Consider the following 21131-nt stretch of genomic DNA (forward strand, 5'->3'; position numbering starts at 1 on the left):
CCGTCGGCCGGGGGCCGAAAGCGTGTCTTGTGCATGTACTCTCCTCCAGGGAAGTCCACCCGCTGGAAATGTGTAATCTTAAGGGGTGCAGCTGTGTGCCCCCAACACCCCCCCGTACATTGACCTGCTTTAGCTGCTCCAATACCTCCATTTCTGCGCGGCTTCTCAGTGCAGTGGAAACGCAAAGACGACCGGCGGACGCGGGAGTAAAATGTACATGTAGCGCAAGGTCTCCCATGTCCTTACGTGAAAGGCGTTGCAGATTGGTTGATGAACCGCAGGACGCAGCTGCAGTAGCAAGCCAAGCGATGTCGAATCGGGATATCGGTGGGGTGGCCCTCCTCAGTGCAACCCCAGGGCTTGCCAAGGCCGTTGGGGCGATGTTCCATTTTGGGGTATCTTGCATCTCGGAGGAGGGGGAGGGGGTGTGCAGCAAGCCAGGTGAGAACGTAAGTTAGACACCTCAAGGCCCTTTGACCCTGCACGCTCAGTTCTTCATCTTCCTTCCTGCAAGCGAATTGGACGCTCCACAAGAATTAACTCTTTGACCCTCTTTTTCCTGTCTTTATCGAGAGCCTCGCCACTGCGGCATGTCGTGATGGGGCCGGATTCAATTTCGAGCTGGCGGCTCGTAGTGCGGCACCCCGCCAGATCCTCGAAGATGAGGCTTTAAAATGGGTGCGGAGTTGTGTCAAGATCCACCTCTCAGTACATACCTCACTTGAGTGAGGGTAAGGTAGGGTACCTTGAGTATCCACACTGCGGGAGATACTGCCAAAGTACCTGGCTCTTCGAGTTAAGACTCCACCCGAGCCTTCGCAGTGTTTTCGACGGCCAAATCCCCTGTGTTCTGCAGAACCCTCACCTTCATTACAGCGGCGAGAAACCTGTGCATGTGGCTGGTTTCTCTGACAACTTGAATACGCGTCTGAAGTCGATGTCACATGGTGAGGGTTCGGGCGACGGTAATTGGTGAGGGGACACCATGTCCTGGTCAATCAGAGCCTGAACTCAACGGTCCACGGGATCCAGGGATCGATCGACAAGGTACGGTTAATCAATTGTCGACCAATGGCTCTTGCCAAATAATCTTGCTTGTACCGAACAGCTCTGTGTGATCACCGCTCGGCATTCTCGCGAGTTGTACCCTCTGCGATGGACACAGGAGTGACATAAATCTCGGCAGCCGTGTAAGGCGCGCGGCTCATCATCGTTCGAGTCTTCCACCACTCACGGGATGCCAACCGGCATGGAAAGGTGGTCGCTCTGAAGCGGAGATCATCAGTGGAGCCGTAGATCTGTAGCTGTTTCTTGGCGTCACTTCGCAAAAGCGTCGATTGCTGTGCAGATTCGACAGCCAGGGTTTCCTCTCTTGAAAGGACGCAAATATGACGCTCAAGAATTCGCGGATGCTGAGAACGAATCGAACCGTTTGGGATGTCTTTTCTTCTGCTGGGCAGGGGGGTGTGCGCGAAAGGGGTCTGCCAAGCCGTTACGGTAGTAAGCTCGGCCGAAGGCATCCGCGTGAGCCTCGGCCGGTGCGAGTGGTGTCGTGGTCTCTTCCGCCCGGAGCCGGTTTCGTCCGGTCGCGTTGGCAGCGCTTTTGGCCGGCCCGGATTTGTGCCTGTTACCGTACCGCTGCTCTCATACTGAGCCGTGTTGTCCGCGGTACACCTAAAGTACCGAGTTGACGGCCGCAAGAGCCTGTGACGCGTGGGCACAAACACACATGAACTGTCCGCAGGGTATTTCCGCCATGGACCCACAACTTGGCTCGACCCTTCTCAATGAAGTTCGACGCGCATGTAGACACACGTCTTTCCACGGGTGCAAGGGCCGAGGTGGTTCGATGACATGAAGGGAGACCCCGCCTGCTGTCGGCCCGCAGATGGACGGCGAGATCGGACGCCGTCTGAAGTACCTGCATCACCAGGGGTTGCCAAAACATCCGAGTTCTGCCTGTATGGATGTACCAAGATGACAAGGGCTGTGATCCGCGATTTCGAGGAATCTCGAAAAGACGAAACGGCCACGGTTGCTTGGTGCCGGGATGTCTAAGAGGTGTTTTGCTGCGCTGGATCCCATTGGGTTGTCATTGATTTAGGGTTCATGGTGTGCCTCCGTCCATTTTCTCCGACAGCACTCCGTCTTTGAAACGGGGGCTCTCAATAGACGATTGGGGCTCTCTCAATGCAGGGCCACAATTGAGAGGTACCGACGGCGGAAGGCATTCTACCGGTATTTGCGCAATATGCCGACATAAGTTAGCTGTTTGGCCCATTGGACGGACGATGGATGAGCCGGGTGCTGAAACCGAAGTCTTTTGGGCGGGAAGCGTTCCCGGTCCGAAATGCTGCGAAGGGGAGCATGGTCGAAAGAACGCTCAGACCCGTGGCCACTGGGCTAACTGACGGCGGGCATGGAGATCTCCCGAAAATGATGGAGTTTTGAGAGGGATGAGCCAAAAAAGAAGGGTTCCGTTGCCGCCGTGGTGCGGATTTGTTGTGTGCACAGTCCACGCTAACTTCGGGAGCGACCGTCTGCCAAGCATTGATCCCGCGCTGAAGCCACTCCATAGTGGGGTCCGTCTCTTGATATTGATCTACTGCAAACGTTGGCTTCATTGGTTTCCGTGCCTCTTCATTTAGAAATAAAAGCTTACGAAAAAGGAGTTATAGGTATGTATCAAATATGCATGTTGATCGAGGTCGAACAATGTAAACAAGGGACGGAAGAGGAAGGTTCTGGTAATTTTCAGGGGACAGGTACAAGAAGCAGGTTCGGCTTACAGATTACAGAACTGCCCGGGTCATCCGATTTGGCCCGTGCTGAGCGATTGAGCCGCGCTGCCCCAGTTGTTCCTTCCACTGACCTTATCTTGCGATTGATGGCAGAAAGTTTGGCAGGACAAATAGGTATCAGACTCACTTGTTGTTAAGATCCAGCGAGTCTGAGCTTGCCCCGACCGTATTCATGTTACATTCAATGGTACTCTGCCACGGCCTTCGCAACTTGAACAATCGATTCTCCTGTTTCCTCCCCGTCCTAGTCGACCGCGACACCCGACCTGATGGACCAAACCCTGGTGCTCTGGAATGTTCGCTACCGCCAAGTTCTCGGGTTAAAACACTTTGCTCTTGCAAATCCATGGTTCTCAGGCTTGGGGCCTCGACCGGCCGCAGACACCGGTTTCAATCCTCCAACTTGGCCCGGTCATTGCGCAATCAGGAACGCCTTCTTCAGGGCACAGGGTTCCATTCGCCAGTTCTTCGTCTCGCAGAAATTTACGTCCTGCATGCACATTGCACAACGCCTGCAGTGCCGCCTCGCTAAAAACTGGACCTCCGGGCATACCTTCGATGCCTGAGCTTTCTGCGTTAGTCTGAAGCAGCAACAAGGACGAGAACATTATGGGCAGTACACACGATTTGCTGCCTACCACTAAAATCTTATGACGCACCGAGGAGTCCGCAGGGTTCTTGGAGGGGGTCATTGTCTTGATTCAAGCCGCTTCAAGGGACCTCTGACGTTGAGATTACCCCAAGCCTAAGCGTGGATCGAGCGGGAACATAGCTCGGGGAAGCAGGAAGGCGTTTCCGGTAGCCGCGGACAATTTGATCGATGCGAAACCAAATGCCTCGGACTTGCGGATCTCTCCACCCGGCCAGTTTTCAGGATTAAACCCTTCGCTGCAACGAAGAGCTCAGCTCGCCCAGTGACGATTTGCGGGCCCGTATTCGAAGGGCGGCCGGCGAGCGAGGGGTTACTGATTTTCATTCGAGCCTCTCCCGTCTTCTATGACGCTTTCTTCTGCATACAGTGTATGTCATGGAGTTCTTGTGTGCATATTGTTACCACATCCTGCGTTATCCGACACCGCTGATGCAAGTGCGCAGGGCTCAGTGCAGCGGTTCGCGTCTTGTCAGCCAACAGACATGAGGCTTGAATCCTGAAGGACTTGCTTGACGTGTTCTTCTTGGGACAAGATGTGTTCAATCAGTCTAGATTTGGTTGAATTGGGGGGTCACTCACACTGACGATCAGAATCGTTCCAATGGGTTGACCATGACGGACGGTCAGACAAGCCAGGCGAAATGACAAGGCCGATTGACGGGGTACGGGAGCCGGATGACCTCGATCTTGGGGTGGGAATTAATGTTTCGCACTCCCAGGCTTTGGGACATTTCCGTCGCCCGGCCACCGGCCGAGACTTCACCGCGTGCTCATGTCGCTCCATTCAAGACAGTCTCTGAAGCGGACAGACAGCCTCGACGGGTCTGCTTGTATTCTGAAATCTCCGTCCTGTGGCAAGTGCCGCCTCCCTCTACCAGTCCGTTACCGAGTGGCCACGGGCGCGGCCCTCGCACTCGGAAGCGCAACTGAGAGGGAATAATAGGACGGCCTCACCGTGGCGAAAACGGACAGTCTCCCTGTCGTGTAGTTGCGCCTCAAAAAGAGGTGACAACGCATTATAGGACCCACGCCTCCACGATGCTCTCCAATACCCACATGGGCAGGACCTTCTTATGACAAAAGCTGAAGTTACTTACGGAGCTAGCACTATACCCACACCGGCAGGACTATGGCCTATCTTCTGCTGTTGGCTAGAGCCTTCGCAATTTGGAATTTGAGCGCCGTCTAACCATCCCGGCCATTTGGGCTCGCATGTCTCGGCACGCCTGCCTCTGTCACAACTCTTTCTTTGAGAGCTGCGGGATGCGGATCGCCACCTGAGTCCCCTGCATCGGTTTCGATTATTGGGCCTGGCGCTTCGAACAGGGCACCCCGCCTTCTGTGGGTTTCAGCCCCCCGGGTGAAGCCAGTATTTGAAGGGAAGGCGATAAGTCACACGCTTGATGGGGTTCGTGATGGAGTTACGAGGCCATAAGGTACATGAGGGTACACCCCACTACGCTACGTCGAGAGCGGAGTCTGGCTGAGGTGTCACGGCGCAACTGGGAGGTCCGGAAGGCCATGGGGTACATCGATAACTCGAACAAATAATGCAGAAGTCGCTGTCGTTATTTCTCTATCGTCACAAGAAGCCCCGGCTCAACAGGGTACGAAAGGAGAACCGCCAGAATCAACCTCGATGACTACCCCGATTCTGCCCACGACGTCGATCAGACTTCCCGTCTGCTCTGAGGGTGCCGCTGCAGGGTCCTGCTTGGTGCTGTCCTAAAGGTCTGACTGGCGACAATGGCCTTCTCCAACACCAATCGACCATGGTGGCGTCACAAGCCGCCCCGGGGATGCGGAGTCGTTACGGCTGCCAGGCCCGAGTCCCTCTGTCACGACACGCCACAGCACCGGGGGTGAACAGATGGTATCGTGCTGCAGCATGCCCATCCACACGGATCAGCCCACTCGCTTCTTCGCCGAGTACCGACCCTGCACCGGCTGGAAAGTTCGGACTGGGAACCGGGTCCGCGTTCGGACGAGGAGCAGGGCGGCTACTCAGCCGCCGCTGTGCCAGCCTCTACACACACGCCAGCGGACATGTGGCGCTGAAGGGCGAGTAGGTTGGCGAGACGGAGCGGTCCTTTCCTTGGTTTTACCCTGTCGATGGGGTTGAATCCTTCCGGCCGCTAAGAAGACAACGGTCGAGATGACCACTCAGATTTTCTCTAGACGTTTCTCCTTGCTGCGGTTTTGCCGCGCTCTGATAACCCCGCTTCCTTCCAGAATCACTCCCTTCTTGCAATCTAGGGCGTGGTCTGCCTCTCGGCACTGGTCTGCCTTCCACGGGGTCTGGAAAGGACACGCAGGGTCTCGTCGCTGGCCGTTGGGCAGGCTGAGGTTGATTGGAGTGTCCGGGACCTGAACATCCGAAATACAGATCGAGTTATGATGAGCAATAGGTTCTCTCGGAGCCGTCCGCTTCTTTATGCATTGCCTTATCAGCATTTGCTGCTCAACGCTGTTGAACGGGCCTGACTGAACTCCTCAGCTGCGCTACACTCTTCTTGGCACACTCTGGGCTTTCACAAAAGCAACTCTCTGACTATGGGTTTTTAGGTCTAGGTACTACCATTGGCGGTCAATCTGTTTTTAGAGATCCGAGGTCAGCGGAAGAACTGTGACTCAGGGAATCAAGTTTTGGTTGTTTCAATGGTGTTGTCCATACATGCCGCTCAGTCAAATAAAGCACCGTCAAGGCTAAGCAGCTTCGCAAGAATGCCAGTGCAGGGACAGGTTATTGCTTCCAGTCAAGATGTCGCCCTTGTATTCCTAGACATGTCGCTGCCCAGCCTTAGGCATACAAACATGTCGTGCCTTCGGACATCTCGGCTCATCATCACACTTCTCTTCCCTCACTTCCATCTCACATCACTGCAGTTGAGCGAGCTGCAGTGCTTCACTGGTCGGATCAAGCCTGCCCAGGAAGCAAGGCTCATCATGAGCCTTCCACGAACCATATACAGGACAAGCGAGAACCGGCCGCCTTAACAGGCCACAGATCCCTTATCTCTTCCATAATCATAGCAGATCTCTGTTATCTCGGGCGTGCAGCCATGTGACAAGAGGGGAGGTACCGTCGTAAGTGGCGGCCGAACAACTACTTCGGACTTCAAGGCCTACAATAGCTATTCCCCTTGGACTTAGCGTCCTTCATTATCACCGACAGACATCTACAGACCAAGTTGTTGTTTTGGAAAGAATCAACAAGAACGGCTTACTACTTTTGGCCGTTGCCTCGGGTTCCGTGAAAGCCTGCCACCGCCTTTCCGTGAACCCCACCTACCGCCCTCCTGGAGCCCACCCGGGGATTCCGGCTCGCCCCGCTAACAAGAGGAAAGATGGGACCAATAGCTCTGGCGTGGGCCAGCTTTTTCTGGTCCAGTGAACATCAGATGATAGGCAACGCGACGAGACATGACAGGCAGGACCCTGTGCTCGACATATACCGTAGGCTTTTGACTGCGAAAGAGGAGCAAAACGAAGTCTGAGAAAACAAGGTAATGCATCGCTTCTCTGGTACTCGGTGAGTCGGTAAACGGGCAGGCGTCCAAGACACAAAACAATAAACGCGGGGTAACTACTGTATCAAGTTCGCCGCTCGGCGGCGGAGCAAACCAAAGCCATTAGGGCACTCGGAAAACGGGCGAATCGAGAGAGGGGCGCCGGCTGGGCCGGCCGAGGCCCTCTACGGTCTTGGACTTTGCCATGGCCCCAAGCTCAACTCGTCCACCTTCCTCTCCTCGTCGAAACGCAAGCGGATCAGAAATGGATTTGGGCGTCTGGCCCTCTTGTCACATCCGCATTCGTACTGTTGCCGCAGAGACGGATCTCAAACAGGAATGCTGAATCGAAAGGCAGGAGATTGAATGCGAATGTCAAGTGAGGAGCTGCGATGTTGAACGGACGGAACGGCTTCGAAGTCTCGGGTGTGGTGCCCACCTTCAGATCAGGATCGCTGCACCCGGCTCGCGCTATCTCCAGTTGAAGGAACCGGGGCATGGGCGTCTTGACCGCCGGTCTGGTCGCGAAAACTCCGCGCTGAAATCGAGTGATCTGTTGCCGGGCCACAACCACAACAAAAACAATAAAGGTTTTTCAAACGCAACCGGCTCCGGTCAGTCAGATTTGTACGCCCTGCATCCGTGGTGTTGGTGATGTTTTTGGTTGGCCATTTTTCCGGCCTCCTCTTCGCACCCAATTCCGTCGTAGTCAGCTCAGCCTTTCTCAGCTCCCCGCCGTCGGACCAATCTCCAGACGCGTGCCAGGGGGTTGCGTGTGGCTGACGAACGCGGTCGCTGCAGGCCGCTCACTGGACACGCCGCTTCCAAAGCCCCCGCACAGCACACCCAAAAGCCCCCGGCAAGGCACCCTGGCCGACCCCTCCTCCTCCCCACAGTCGCACATGCTTGGTGCCAGTGGGCGCAAGGGAATGAGGCTGAAATCGGTGTGGTTCGTTCGTCGATCCGGCCGAGTGGGTGGTGAGCGGTGGACGGAACTGCGTCGATGTCGGTGTCTCGTTGCAAAAACATTCTGTTTCGCTGTTCTGGGTTCGTCATCCCACCACCTAACATCTGTTCCTCACGCCAACGACATCGGTAGCGCTCTTTGTTTCCGGCGAGCCGGCCAGCCTCTGATCGCTTCCTTCAATTGCCCGGCCCATCTCCATCGCTGCTCGGGTTCCTCGTTCTTGACCACGACCAAATTCGAAAATTGCAGATCGGATCCGCCTGCTGTGTTGTGCTCCGACCTCATCACATCGTGTTGCATTTCTTGCGTGTCTCGGGCTTTCTGTCGGATCGTTGCTGGGCCAGCGCGGCGACGAGAATACCTCGATAATCCTCTCACTGGTGCGGTGCTGCCAATGCTCTTTTAAATGCTCTTCATAACGAACCCGGTGGCCGTCTCGATTTCCCGCTCGTCGTGTCGCGCCTGACACGGCGACAGCGCCGAAACTCGCTAGGGGCTATCTCCTCGGCCGTTGACCTTCCGTGTGTCCATCCCGCCGGTTTGGCATCTCAAGTCATCCTGCCTCTCTGGTTGAGCCGCTAGGGTAGATTCTCGGCATGGCGTCGCTTGGTGTTCACTCGGGCGGGCCGGCGAAAAAGATTGTCAAGGCAAAGGGGATTGTGGTCAAGCCGATATTGAAGAAGCTGTCGCATTCGGAGAAGAACTCGCTGGATTTGGATCGGGGGTGGGATGAGCAGCAGGTCGAGCAGCTGGAAGTAGACGGGTGGGACGAAGGTCTTGGTTATGCAGGGCAGGCGAGAGACGTCAGTGCTGGGGTGGCTGCTGCAGGCTTCGGGGCAGGTGACGGCGCGAGTGCAGGTGCTGGCGGAGGAAGTGGCATCCGGGCAGGAAACCTCAAGTTTCAACATGGCCGCTCTGCGTCGCAGACATCGGCGGGCAGCGGACCCCGTGGTGGTGCTTTTGTGCATCCTTTTGCGCAAACACCACGTACCTCGACGCCGCCGCTGTCTTATGCCAACTCGCTCGCGTCATTCGATAATGGGAGGGACTGCTCGCCCACCATTACCGAGAACGAGGACGACGACGGCTTTGACATCAACGCCACTACTTATCCGCACCCGCATATGCTTGCTCATGGTCATGCACCACCCGCGTCAGCTTGCATCTCACAGTTAAACCTCCGGAGGCCGTCATTAAACAGTCAGCGCACCTTATCGTATCCCCCAGAACTTACCGCGTCAAAGCCGCCTTCTCTCCGCATAAACACTGGCCGCTCGATTTCTGGCACCACAGCCACATCGTCGCGTTTTGCACACGGCAGTCTTCCCAGTGCCAGCCATTCCGACCTCCTTCTCGATTCCCACAACCTCAGCGTCAGTCTCACTGGCACTCTCGACTCGCCCACAGGAAGCCTGGGCGCCGGCAGCGTCATCGTTTCACAACAACAATATCAACAAGAAAAACAACAATCGCAAATGTCTCCCCTGCGAACATCGCTCGAGATGGCCGCAGCCGGATTCCCCCGCCTCCGCAGCCGCTCCGAGGTCGACACGGCCACGCGTGTCGAGAACATTCGCGCTGCCCGGCGCAAGTTTGAGGAGCGCGAGCGCGTCAAGGAAGAAAAGTACGACCGCGAGATGATCCGCAAGCGCGAGCGCCGCGACACCAAGATGGCCGCTCGCATCGAAAAGGGCGAGCTCCCCACCAGCCGCACGTCGAACCGCAAGAAAACCAACACGGGCCTGTCGACCGTCTCGGAGCCCGGTGCGAGGCCATCCAAGGGCGGCATCCTCGGTGTGCACTCGCCTCCCAGCGCCAGCAGCGTTGGGGTTGGGATCGTCGGCCGCAGGCACACCGACTCTCCCACCGCGAACGTGACCAAGGCCGAGAAGCAGATGGGGTTTGCCGCTCGCAGGTACGAGAGCGTGTCGCTCGAGACGCCGCCTGCGTTTGGCGTCACGGTGGACGACGTGCACTTTGAGCACACTCGGCCGCGGAGGGGCAGCGGTGCCAAGCGAAAGACCCAGGGGTACTGGCAAGGCTTCCTCCTCTGGTTGAGGACGAAACTGCTCCGGTTGAGCGCGCGGTAGGTAGTTCCGCGGGGGTCGATCCATGAGCGTTGCGAGAGTCGTCGGAGTTAGGGGTTTGGGTTAACAGGACCAAGCCTAAGGGAGAGTAAGACAAGCTGAGACTGTTGACTCACTCTTCACGCCTACCAAAACCGGAAATATTGAATTGACCGTCCGAAAACGCCTACCTACCCGACATTATCACATAATCGAACTGTCCTCGACTGGATCAGCCTCACTGGGCTGGGTGACTCTACGAAACCGAGCTGCCCGCAGCGTTTCACCCGCATCATCCACACATTTCTCCCGGCAACAGAGATACAAAGGGAAATAACAGCGCAGCACAGCCGCGGCATCTGGAGCTGCTTTTTCAAGGCGTTCAATGGGCTGGGTTCCTCTTTTTTCAGGAAGGGACCGGAGGCTGGTCTCTTTTTATCCGGGTCTCTTCACATCCGCATTTTTGCGAGGCGTTTATGGGGGGTCGGGTTGTGATTCGGTTCTTTTCTTATTCTCTATTCCTTTTCGGCATGTTTACCCCACCACTCTTAACAGTCGTTTTCTGGTCTGGCTGTGGGCATTGGCATGCTCCCCCCTCGGATTTGAGTCGGTTCGGATCAGTTCAGTACCTGGGTATCTTTCTCCTCTATCCCTCTGCATTGGGAGGGGAAGGTTGCGAACGGGAACGTTACCATGGCTCAGCCTTTGGTGTTTCTTTCTGGATTGGGATTTAGAGGCTCGACTGAAAGAACGGCTATCCTGGACTTGGATGGGTTGGCACTGGATCGGGCTGGACTGGGGCGAGGTTTATGGATGAAACCTCCTTGTTCTGCCCGTTGCAGTTTTCTATTCTCGCTTTCGTTCACGGGTCATCGGTGGGCATCGGCTGGCTGTGGGGTTGGACTGGACATTGGGCGGAGCTCTCCACCGTGGATGATTCCACGTGGAGGCGATCATTCAGACTGCCTCGTGGCAGGTAGACTAAGAATCTATCTGGCATTGCTCCCTGGAACGCAGTGATGGTGCTGAATGTAATGCCCATGTGGAGTGTGCACTCCGGAACCGACGTAAGGCATGAGGATGGCTTAGACTTTGTTCCTCCTTTGACCGGCTCCTTTTGGACTATTCCCTGTTGCCTTTGTCTGCCATTCAACACTGCTCTGTTTTTTCATCAAGACTACTCCTATCAGACGTAGTAAACGTAGACTCCCTTACCAAGCTCCTCTCTTTATTGTTCCAAAACATACCCCTGGCCCCCTGTCTGCCGAGGTACAACGCCATAAGAACTCCGGCAATCCCGGCCAATGGACACTCCAAAGGTGTGAACTTGGAACTCTCGATCCATCCTTGTGCTACTGATGCTTGAATGTTCACTATTCATCGTTTCACCAGCCAGCTCAGACTCGGGACGAATTGACTTTGGCTGTAGTCAACAAATGCCAAGAGCTCGATTTCCTGGCTGGAAAACACCGGCACTTGCCAAATACACAACACACCCGACGGCTGAGAAAATGAGCTGTGGTTTTGTGCAACGCCGTTGTTGACCGTCTTCTTTGTCTGATCATCCTCGAGCGAGATCCAGCAAGCCAGTCACTTTCACAACTTGACAGAATTAGTCGGTGATTTGGAACCAAGCGCCTTCCCGTGTGTCCAGCACCATGAGTCCCAACCGTCGGTTCGCCAACTACCCCGGCGCCAGACAGGCGCCTGCCTCTGCCCTCGAATACCAGCTCGAGCAAGACAAAAACCCTGCCTTGCGCGGACTGCCAATCGCGATTGCGTCTGTGATGTAAGTCTCATCTGCCGACCAGAACGACATCATAATCGCACAACCAACTAACCTCTCCCAGAGTCCAGCACGCGGAATGGCTTCAGAAGCTGCTCTGGAGAAACGCAAAATTCGGCCAGGCCAAGTTCATCCCCGACCTAGAGGGCGTGGCGTTTCGGCTAACAGTAATGCTCTACACTCGCCCACCCATCCCATACCTGTTGAACGGCTTCATACTGACGATTCCCAGCCCAACGTCATCCCCCTCGAAGACCCCAGCTCCCCAACCGCCGTCGGCATGCTCGAGCTCACGCCGGACCTGCAGACCCCGCAGCCGGCCGACCTCCCGGGGCGGTTCTACTCGGCGGCCGACTACCATGCGCTCTACCGGTCCGGCGCAGCGACGCCGCTGCAGGTGGCCGAGGCGCTTCTGCCGCTCGTTCGGCGGGACGTCACGCCGAGATCCGAGTATGCGGTGGCGTGGACGCAGACGGATGTTGATGCTGTGCTGGCTGCGGCGAGGGCGTCGACGGAGCGGTGGAAGGCGGGCAGGCCGCTGGGGATTCTGGACGGTGTGCCGTTTGGTGTGAAGGATGATGTTTCTGTGAAGGGGTTTGTGTCGACCATGGGGATGAGGGCGGGCCAGGACCACGCGTATTTCAAGAAGCCGTGCGAGGCGACGGCGTGGCCGGTGGTGAAGTTGGAGGAAGCCGGGGGGATTATGATGGGGAAAATGAACCAGCATGAGATTGGCATGGGTAAGTTTTACGCTCCGTTGATGAAGGGGTCCTGTTCGCTGACGGGTTACCAGATACCACGGGGTGCAATGTACGTCTGGGCTCGCTTGGGTGTTATTGGGAGAGAACTGACGTTTGTTAGCCTTCCATCGGAACGGCCACAAACTGGTACAACAAGTCGTACTATCCGGGCGGGTCGTCGTCAGGGGCAGGATCCGCCCTCAGCGGTGGGATTGTCCCCATCGCCGTGGGAACCGATGCAGGTGGGTGATGACGATCAGATCCACGTATTGCATTACTGACATGCGTTCTTCCCCAGGCGGCAGCGCTCGCATCCCGCCCGCCTTCTGCGGCGTCTACGGCCTCAAGCCGACTCACAACAGGATGTGCGGCATGAGTTCGTCCATGTGCGTCATCGGACCCATGGCTGCCACCGCCGCAGACTTAACCATTGCCTACCGACTCATGGCGCAGCCCAACCCCGACGACCCGGCCCAGAACCTGCTCGCCGTGTCGACCCCCCCCGACCCCTCCGCCAAAAAGTACCTCGGCATCTGCCGCGAGTGGATTGCCACCGCCTCCCCCGACGTTCAGGCCATCTTCAACCAGACACTCGCCCACCTCACCACAACCCACAACTACGAACCGATCAACATCAGACTCCCCTTCCTCCACCAGGGCCAAGTCGCGCACGCAGCAACCTGCCTCACCGAAGCCGCCTCCGACGCCCGCAACCGCTCCGCCCCTTCCCCGTCAACCTACCTCCGCCCGCTCAACTACCCCAACCGCATCCTCGTCGCCACGGGATCCCAGACCCCGGCCATCGACTACCTCCGCTACGGCCAGATACGCCAGGTAGTCATGTCACACCTGGCCTTCCTCTTCGACACGTATCCGGGCATGCTGATCCTCACGCCCACGACGCCCATGCCCGGCTGGCCCATCGCGCCGGGTGATGAGAAGTACGGGTGCAGCGAGGGGAATCTGTCGATTGCTAGTATGCGGTTCGCGTGGCTGGCTAACACAAGTGGCTGCCCTGCCCTGAGCTTTCCGGCGGGTTATGTCGAGCCCCGGCAGGGGGAGGGGATGCTGCCTGTTGGGCTGATGGCCATGGGGGAGTGGGGCGCTGAGGAGCAGTTGCTGGGTTTTGCGGGGGAGAGGGAGAGGTTCTTGAATGAGATGTATCCTGGCGGACGGAGGAGGCCGGAGGAGTGGGCGGATGTTGTTGGAATGGCGAAGGGAAAGGCTGGGGTGGGCAAGAAAGTTGGAGAAATGAGGGAGTGGTGAAGGCGGATGTTCTGAGAATTTGGATTTGTCGTGTTGGTTTGTTGCAGCAGGGTGTAAGGTCTCAATTGTGTTTCAGCACATGTAACTTCACTACTATAAGGGTCTCGTGGTTAATCTGTGGTATATTGATAACAATGATGCGTTTGAATGAAAAGGTGATATCGAATGCAGGCAGCTGGCCGCAAGGGTTCTCATGTGGCCCAGCCGAGACCCACTTTGGCTGCCTAGCATGTCCCGTGAGAGCGCGACTCTCCCCTCGCCTCCATTCCCGGAACCGCGACGACCACGCGTCCTGCCCAGCAAACGCCGGTTCAACCGCTCATACAACGTCTTTGCAGACGCCAGGCGATTTCTAAGTAATATCGGCTTATGAACCATTTAGGATTGTATTGACGGCACCGCGACCATACCTCAACTGCTCGAGCGCATTCATGGGATAGATTGGTCGACCCGGCTGTGGGCTGCCCTGATCACCATCGCCATGTCTAGGATTGAGAAGCTTTCCATCCTCGGTGTGCGCTCCTTCGGGCCGCAGCACCAGGAGACTATCGCATTCAACAGCCCACTAACCCTGATCGTGGGCTATAACGGCTCGGGGAAAACAGTGCGTTTTCGGAAGCTGGGCTGATGCCGACGGCTCTACTGACGTCTGTAGACCATCATCGAGTGTCTCAAGTATGCCACCACCGGCGAACTCCCACCAAACAGCAAGGGAGGCGCCTTTATCCACGACCCAACATTAGCCGGCGAGAAAGACGTGCGCGCCCAAGTCAAGGTTTCGTTTCGATCTACCATCGGAGAGTCCTATGTCATCACTCGAAACGTGCAGCTCCTCGTCAAGAAGAACACGAGATCACAGAAGACGCTGGAGGGCAGCCTGCTGCTGCGAAATAACGGGGAACGCCATGTTATCTCCACTCGGGTTATGGAACTCGATAAGCTGGTCCCCGAGAAGTTGGGTGTGTCGCCAGCTGTCCTGGATTCCGTCATCTTCTGTCACCAAGAAGACTCGCTGTGGCCCATGAGCGAGCCGTCCGCCCTCAAAAAGCGGTTTGACGAGATCTTCGAGGCCATGAAGTTCACAAAGGTTATCGATAATATCAAGAGCCTCCGCAAGAATTATGGGGAGCAGCTGCGGGAGTTGAAGCTACGGGAGGCTCAGGACAAGGCCAACAAGGAGAGAGCGGACAAGGTCGACAAGCTCATGAGCGGAATAGCCAGAGAAATCCAGGAGGGCCACGATAAGCTGGAGGAGATCGAGCGGGAAATGGACGAGGAGAAAGCCAGAATCAAAGAGAAGCACGACCAGGCCAACAGCTTCCTGAAGATCGTGAACGATCTTCGTGCCAAGACCGAGAAGCTCGAGTACAAAAGGGAAGCGATTGAGGAACTGGGCAGTCGCATCCAAGAGCTACCTGAATCGGACGAGTTCCTGAGAGGCGTCCTGGACCAATACGAGCACGTCATAGAGAGGACCGTCGCCGACAGGGATAGAAAGGCCGCGCAATTCCATGAGCTCCAGGTCGAGCTCAAGTCATCCAGAGAGAAGCACACCGCCAAAGCTGCCGAGCAGGGCAAGCACCAGTCCGACAAGGACAAGTACGAGCGCCAGCTCATCACCCGGGACCGCATGATTCGCGAGGCAGCCACGCGCCACGAGATCCGAGGTTACGATGGGGACTTGGATGATCGGAAGATCGCCGCTTTCAACGAGCGCATCCAGAAGATCCTGAACGACAAGAAGCGCGAACTGGAGCGCCTCCAGCGTGACAATGCCGACGAGCTCGACAAGAAGGCTGCTGTCGTCGCAGACCGCGAAAGCCGCAAGGCATCGCTGATTCGGGACCGCGCATCAGCGAAGCAACGCATCATGACAATCGGAAAGGAGTCCGCTACTCTCCAGGGCGAGCTCAGCAGCATAGACATCGATGACGGCGCAGAGGCTGTGCTGCGCACCGAGATGAAAGAGCTTGAGGCCAGGATAGAGTCAGCAAAAGCGGAGGAGCAAGGGGCAGACTTGGACGCCCAAATCAAGAAAGCGAATGACGACATTTGGGCTCTGGAAGCGCAGTCTGCCAAACTCGCCCGAGAGCTCGTCGAGTGCACCAGGCTAGCGTCCGAGCAAGCCCAGCTTAACCTACGGAAGAAGCAATTGACTGAACGGCGGCGTGACCTGGAGATTCTCAGGAACACATGGAACGAACAGCTCTCTGCGTTACTTGGGGACGACTGGCAGCCAGAGACAGTCGAAGCCGAGTTCCAGAACGCCCTCAAGAGCCAGAACGCTGTCGTTGCTGAGCGCAGGAAGCAGAAGGATGCCACGCAGCAGGAGCTGAAGCAAGTCGAGTACAAGCTCTCCAACGCGCGGGAGCGGCATAACAAGCTGGTTTCAGAGAAGGAGAGTTGCAAGCGCGCCGTGACCAAGGCGTTGAAGGATGTGAGGGATCCCGACTCACCGCCCATTGAGGACTACACAAAGGAGATGGAGACCATCGAGGCAGAGCTGAGCCAAACCGAAACGGACCTCAAGCTGTACGACGAGATGAAGAAGCACTATGCCAGCATCAAAGACCGGGCAGAACGCTTCAACAGATGTTACTATTGTGAACGCGATTTCAAGGACCAGCCCGCCGCAAGGTCGAAACTCATCGCCAAGATCGCAAAGAAGCTCAACGATGAGGACAAGCAGGAGCTGATGGAGGACCAAGCCCACTTCACGGAGCAAATTAAGATTCTCAAGGCTGTACGCTCCCAGTACGATTCATTCCTGCGGCTCGAGGCAGAGCTCCCTTCACTGAGCAAGGAGATCGACTCGGCTTCCATCCAAAGGGAGGAGCTGATTCGCCGCCTGGAGGACCAAGACCTGGCTTTCAGAGAGGCCGAGGACAAGCGGCAAGAGATCGAGGTGTTGAACAAGAACGTCCTAAAGATTTCTCAGACTCACAAGGATATTGTCGACGCCGAGAGGCAGGTCGAGAGGTCGCAGCAGTCGTCCAGCATCACTATGCGGAGCCCGGATGAGATCAACGAGGAGCAAACCACTTGCGCGGAGCAGACGAGGGTTGCCCAGACCAAGCTCAGCAAGCTAAATACCGAGAGGCAGCGGTTGAAGGACTTAGTTGGGCAGCTCGAGGTGGAGAGGCTTGAGCTGAGGCACAAGATCAGCAATTCGGTTCAGCAGTTGGAACGGAAGAAGAGCCTGCAGGAATCCATTCGGCGATACAAGGAGGAGCAAAGCCAGCTGCGATCCACCATCCAGGAGACCGATAAGGAGGTGGAACGGCTGGAGCCCGAAATCGCAAGCGCTCGTGCGGCCCTGGATGAAGCTCGGCAGCAAGGGCGGACCAAGGAGCAGAAGGTCGCAGAGGAGCGGGATGCCATCAGCATGACGGCCAGTGAGCTCAAGATGATCAACAGCGAGATCCAGGAGTACCTCAATCGCGGCGGACCTTCCAACCTGGCCTCGAACCAGCGTGCCATTGCCAGCTTAGAAGCCGCAATCGCCAACCTGGAGAGCGAGATGAAAGACCTGACGGTTCAGATCAACAAACTGAACAAGGAAATCGACAACAGCGACGCAAAGAAGCGAAACATTTCCGACAACCTGACATACCGCAAAAATCTCCGCGAACGCGATGCCCTCGAGCAGGAGATCGAAGAGCTCGAGTCGCGGAACGCGCAGGAAGACTACGACCGTCTCATGAAAGAGGCACGCTACCTCGAATCCCGACACAACAAGCTCGCGTCGGATGAGACGCGCATCGTAGCCACCATAACGGCCAAGGACGAAGAGCTCAAACGCCTCGCCCAAGAATACGACATCGACCTCAAGGACGCCAGGGCCAAGTACAAGGAGTCCCACATCCGGGTTGAGACGACCAAGGCGGCCCTCGACGATCTAGCGCGCGCCACCGCAACGGTGGACCTCGCCATCATGCGGTACCACTCGCTCAAGATGGAGGAGATTAACCGCACCATTGGCGAGCTGTGGCAGAGCACGTACCAGGGCACCGACATCGACACGATCCAGATCCGGTCCGACGTGGAGGGATCGGGCGCTGGCACGGGCACGGGGAAGCGCACCTACAACTACCGCGTGTCCATGGTCAAGGGCGACACCGAGATGGACATGCGGGGCCGGTGCAGCGCCGGCCAGAAGGTGCTCGCCAGCATCATCATCCGGCTCGCGCTGGCCGAGTCGTTTGGCGTCAACTGCGGGCTGATCGCGCTCGACGAGCCGACGACGAACTTGGACAGCGACAATATCCGCAGCTTAGCCGAGAGCTTGCACGGCATCATCAAGGCGAGGAGGTCGCAGAGCAATCTGCAGCTGATTGTCATTACGCACGACGAGGAGTTTCTGAAGCATATGCAGTGCAGCGATTTCTGTGATGACTTTTACCGGGTGAGGAGGGACGAGAAGCAGAATAGTGTTATTGTGAGGGAGAACATTACGAGAATATCGGAGTAAGGGGAGAGGGCAAGGTTTTTTTTTTTTTTTTTTTGGCCTTGAAGCACGGCATCACGGGCAGCCGAAAGTTAAGGGCCTAGATGGTTGTAGACAAGCTCTGGGTTGCTGAGAAGGTGTTCGGCGGGGACATCTTGTTTGTTTTTGGGCGAAGGCGAAGAAATACATACCATGACTATGAAGTCTTCTCCCGGAGTATTCCATACCGTTGCTCGGTATGCTATACTATTCGCCAACGAGCTCAGATCGATACCTTAGACCGAAGACAAGTGTGAGGCGGTTCCCACGCCTCGACGACTGAACCAACCGGAACCCAGTCGACTCCCGCCTACCATTAACCCTTGACCAAAGAAGGAATCGCTGAAAAGCAAGATACAATGATCAAATAGAGACATTGCTCCCCCCCCTCAACCCAACCACGCTGAGCGGCGATTCTTGAGGTGCTTCCCAGGCTTCAGGAGCCACTATGCCCTTAGCATGAAAGCTAGCTGTCGTAGAGAAAATAGAAGACAAAAGACCATCAGCGCCAAATTCACCCGTTTCAAAAACAGCCACCCACTAACTGCCCTGGTTCTCGGCACCAGCGTCGCTCGCACCGGGAGGGACAGTGGGCAGTTCTGATGACGCGTCATGCAGAGGTTCCGCCCTCACCTCGCCATCCTCGCCCTTGATCTCCTCCTTGTCGACTTTATCGTCACCGTCGGCGATGGCGGAGGAGGTGTCCTCGGGTTCGAGATTCACCTCGTTGATGGCAGGGTCTGTGGATTGAGTTGCTTTGGCGGCGGTGGTCGTAGTCGTAGCGTCAGGCAGGTCGAGATCGCCTTCGGCGTCGGGTTTCGACGACGGTTCGGAGCCGGCGTAAGCTGATGGAGTGATGCCGCCTGCGGATTCGTTCCTCCCCTCCTCCTCATCCGCCTCCTGGTTCGTGTTGGATTGCTTTTGGTCTTGGTCCTGTTGCATGCCGGCCTCGTCGTCGTCCTTTCTGCGCTTCGCGGGCGACTCTGGTTCGAGGTTGTCTGCTGCCTCGCGCTTGGGGCTTCGCGGGATGGAGGTCTCTCCGCCGCCGGGGCTGTGGATGACTCCGTCCTGTTGCTGTTGTTGTTGTGGTTGCTGCTGCTGAAACGGAGTGAATTCCAGCCTCCGCCCCACGGCCGCCTCGACGTCAATGGCCTGTACATCCATCGGGCTGCCGCCGCCGCCAGCAATGATGTTGGCAGCTGCCGCGCTCTGCGGGCCCGTGTCGGCGGGGCCGATTTCCTCAGGTCCCCGGGCGTGCGGGAACTCGTCGTCTGTCTCGCCGGCGTCCTCGGCCATGCTGGCATCTTCCTCATCTGCTGCGTAGTCAGCGGCGGCGCCCTGCGCTTGTTGCCGCTGCCGGGTGAGCTGGTTCAGGGGCACTATACCGGCGCGTTGCTCCTGCCGCAGCAGCTCCCCCTGGGTGACGCTGCGCTGCGTGAGCAGCGGGAATCCGGCGCCGGTGGACGGCACGCCGTTGACAGATACCGAGACGGTCTCGATGCTGCCAATGCCGTTGGGGCCTTCAATCGACTCGGTGCTCTCTGTCCGCACGCGGCCATCGAGATGGCCGGCGCCTTGCCTCTGCTGTTGCTGCTGTTGCTGCTGTTGCTGCCGGAGCTGGACCTGCTGGGCGGTATGGGTGGTGTTCCGGTCGGCTGATAAAGGGGACGAGCTACCGGCGTCGCTGCCGTCGTCGCTGCCAGCCCCGTTGGCTCGTCCGCTTAGCCATGGGATTGGCGTCAGCAGAGCACCGCCGAGCGCCTCGTCTGACGCGACACTGTTCGCGGCCGCCGTGTCGATGGACAGTCGGCCTGGGCCGCTGGCGCTCACGCCGTTTGCGAACAGAGACATGGCGCCGACATCCGGGACGGCTGGCGGGAGCGGGTAGGTATTGGCGCCGCTGGTTACGTGGACGACACGATCGAGGGCGTGGAGGTAAGGCACCAGGTTGCGGTAGTGCTGCCGCGGGCTGAGGACTAGCTCAGAGAGTCGCTGTATGGTGTGGGGCGGGTACTGGGGAAAGTTGGTGCGCAGGACTGATAGGATCTCGTCGAGCATGTCGGCGATAGGCTTAGGGAGGGTGGGTGTGGCCGGGGCTGCCGGGTCGGCGCTCGTGGTAGCGGCGGCATTTCTGGAAGTTGAGGGTGAAGAGGGATTGACATTCTCCTTGTTTGTCCCTTGCGATGATGGGCTGTCGGCCTGGTCGGGCGCCTCGAAGGGGTCTGACGAAGGGAGCGGGGCGAGGAAGCGCGGGGAGGGAGGTCGGGCGGGTTGACAAGGAGGAGGCGGGACAGCGGGAATGGGAAACTCGGTGTGTGCGATCTTCTCGATGCGTGCCAGAACGGTGGGTAGCAGGTCTGGCCAGGCCGAGCTGTCGCATGCGCCCATTCATGTCAGCGGCCGCGCAATTGGCACCCTGTAAGGTATGGAGTCATGGGAGGACTCACTAGTCCATGGACCCGTCCAGGGCGGCCTTCCTCAGGACGTCGTCGCCGGTGTCTATCTCCATCGCGGCGATACTAGTGACTGGTGGGGTGAGCTTGGTCGCGTGCTGCGATGCGGAGGAGCGCGTCTGAGAAGGGGCCACGATAGTTACAGATTACCAGTAATCCCAGGATTTCGAGCAACCGGATGTAATGTTACATGTCATTCGAAGTCCAGTATCCGTAAGAGAGTCCCATTGCTGCAGCCCACATAGTTAGTTAAGCTGCGATTTCCAGTTCTTGCTCATCAATATTTATGTTTTCGTCAACACCCTACCTACATTGAATTGCTGAGTGATAATCAGATGGCCGCCAACAGACAATACTGTAATCCATTCAATCAATCGCGGGCGGATCAATGTTCAATTGGCTGAC

General features: G+C 57.1%; 6 protein-coding genes across 6 annotated transcripts; 5 read left to right on the plus strand and 1 right to left on the minus strand.

Moving 5' to 3' along the window:
- The first annotated feature begins 5104 nt into the window (after window positions 1-5104).
- N657DRAFT_640320 (uncharacterized protein) lies at window positions 5105-5874 on the plus strand. Its single transcript, XM_062791945.1, has one exon. The coding sequence runs from the start codon at window positions 5226-5228 to the stop codon at window positions 5520-5522; it is 297 nt and encodes a 98-aa protein (XP_062653428.1). The 5' UTR covers window positions 5105-5225; the 3' UTR covers window positions 5523-5874.
- Window positions 5875-7642: 1768 nt separating this feature from the next.
- N657DRAFT_88982 (uncharacterized protein) lies at window positions 7643-8430 on the plus strand. The gene has a single exon (XM_062797577.1). The coding sequence runs from the start codon at window positions 7865-7867 to the stop codon at window positions 8333-8335; it is 471 nt and encodes a 156-aa protein (XP_062653429.1). The 5' UTR covers window positions 7643-7864; the 3' UTR covers window positions 8336-8430.
- A 95-nt stretch (window positions 8431-8525) lies between these two features.
- N657DRAFT_630502 (uncharacterized protein) lies at window positions 8526-10019 on the plus strand (the record flags this gene model as incomplete). Its single annotated transcript, XM_062790982.1, has 2 exons — window positions 8526-9066; window positions 9157-10019. 2 exons carry the CDS (start codon window positions 8526-8528, stop codon window positions 10017-10019), a joined length of 1404 nt encoding a protein of 467 aa, XP_062653430.1.
- A 1238-nt stretch (window positions 10020-11257) lies between these two features.
- Window positions 11258-13929, plus strand: N657DRAFT_640324 (amidase signature enzyme). Its single transcript, XM_062791946.1, has 6 exons — window positions 11258-11784; window positions 11846-11948; window positions 12014-12521; window positions 12575-12591; window positions 12643-12763; window positions 12820-13929. The coding sequence occupies exons 1-6, from the start codon at window positions 11654-11656 to the stop codon at window positions 13785-13787; spliced, it is 1848 nt and encodes a 615-aa protein (XP_062653431.1). The 5' UTR covers window positions 11258-11653; the 3' UTR covers window positions 13788-13929.
- A 143-nt stretch (window positions 13930-14072) lies between these two features.
- On the plus strand, window positions 14073-18258 carry N657DRAFT_660948 (uncharacterized protein; the record flags this gene model as incomplete). Its single annotated transcript, XM_062795070.1, has 5 exons — window positions 14073-14391; window positions 14443-14462; window positions 14496-16319; window positions 16380-16959; window positions 16993-18258. The coding sequence occupies exons 1-5, from the start codon at window positions 14269-14271 to the stop codon at window positions 18256-18258; spliced, it is 3813 nt and encodes a 1270-aa protein (XP_062653432.1). The 5' UTR covers window positions 14073-14268.
- A 76-nt stretch (window positions 18259-18334) lies between these two features.
- Window positions 18335-21031, minus strand: N657DRAFT_610234 (uncharacterized protein). Its single transcript, XM_062790323.1, has 2 exons — window positions 20721-21031; window positions 18335-20644 (listed from the first exon to the last, which is right to left on the minus strand). The coding sequence occupies exons 1-2, from the start codon at window positions 20780-20782 to the stop codon at window positions 18814-18816; spliced, it is 1893 nt and encodes a 630-aa protein (XP_062653433.1). The 5' UTR covers window positions 20783-21031; the 3' UTR covers window positions 18335-18813.
- Window positions 21032-21131: the final 100 nt, after the last annotated feature.

This window comes from Parathielavia appendiculata (assembly GCF_033297405.1).
Source record: "Parathielavia appendiculata strain CBS 731.68 unplaced genomic scaffold N657scaffold_1, whole genome shotgun sequence".
NCBI lineage: Eukaryota > Fungi > Ascomycota > Sordariomycetes > Sordariales > Chaetomiaceae > Parathielavia > Parathielavia appendiculata.

Bases quoted from the DNA above. Each gene is read 5' to 3' on its own strand.
- N657DRAFT_640320 (XM_062791945.1), top strand. From the start codon at position 5,226: ATGGTGGCGTCACAAGCCGCCCCGGGGATGCGGAGTCGTTACGGCTGC.
- N657DRAFT_88982 (XM_062797577.1), top strand. From the start codon at position 7,865: ATGCTTGGTGCCAGTGGGCGCAAGGGAATGAGGCTGAAATCGGTGTGG.
- N657DRAFT_640324 (XM_062791946.1), top strand. From the start codon at position 11,654: ATGAGTCCCAACCGTCGGTTCGCCAACTACCCCGGCGCCAGACAGGCG. The intron at 11,785-11,845 runs GTAAGTCTCATC...AACCTCTCCCAG, and splicing joins ATCGCGATTGCGTCTGTGAT to AGTCCAGCACGCGGAATGGC. The intron at 11,949-12,013 runs GTAATGCTCTAC...GACGATTCCCAG, and splicing joins GCGTGGCGTTTCGGCTAACA to CCCAACGTCATCCCCCTCGA.
- N657DRAFT_610234 (XM_062790323.1), bottom strand. From the start codon at position 20,782: ATGGAGATAGACACCGGCGACGACGTCCTGAGGAAGGCCGCCCTGGAC. The intron at 20,645-20,720 runs GTGAGTCCTCCC...CGCATGCGACAG, and splicing joins CTGGACGGGTCCATGGACTA to CTCGGCCTGGCCAGACCTGC.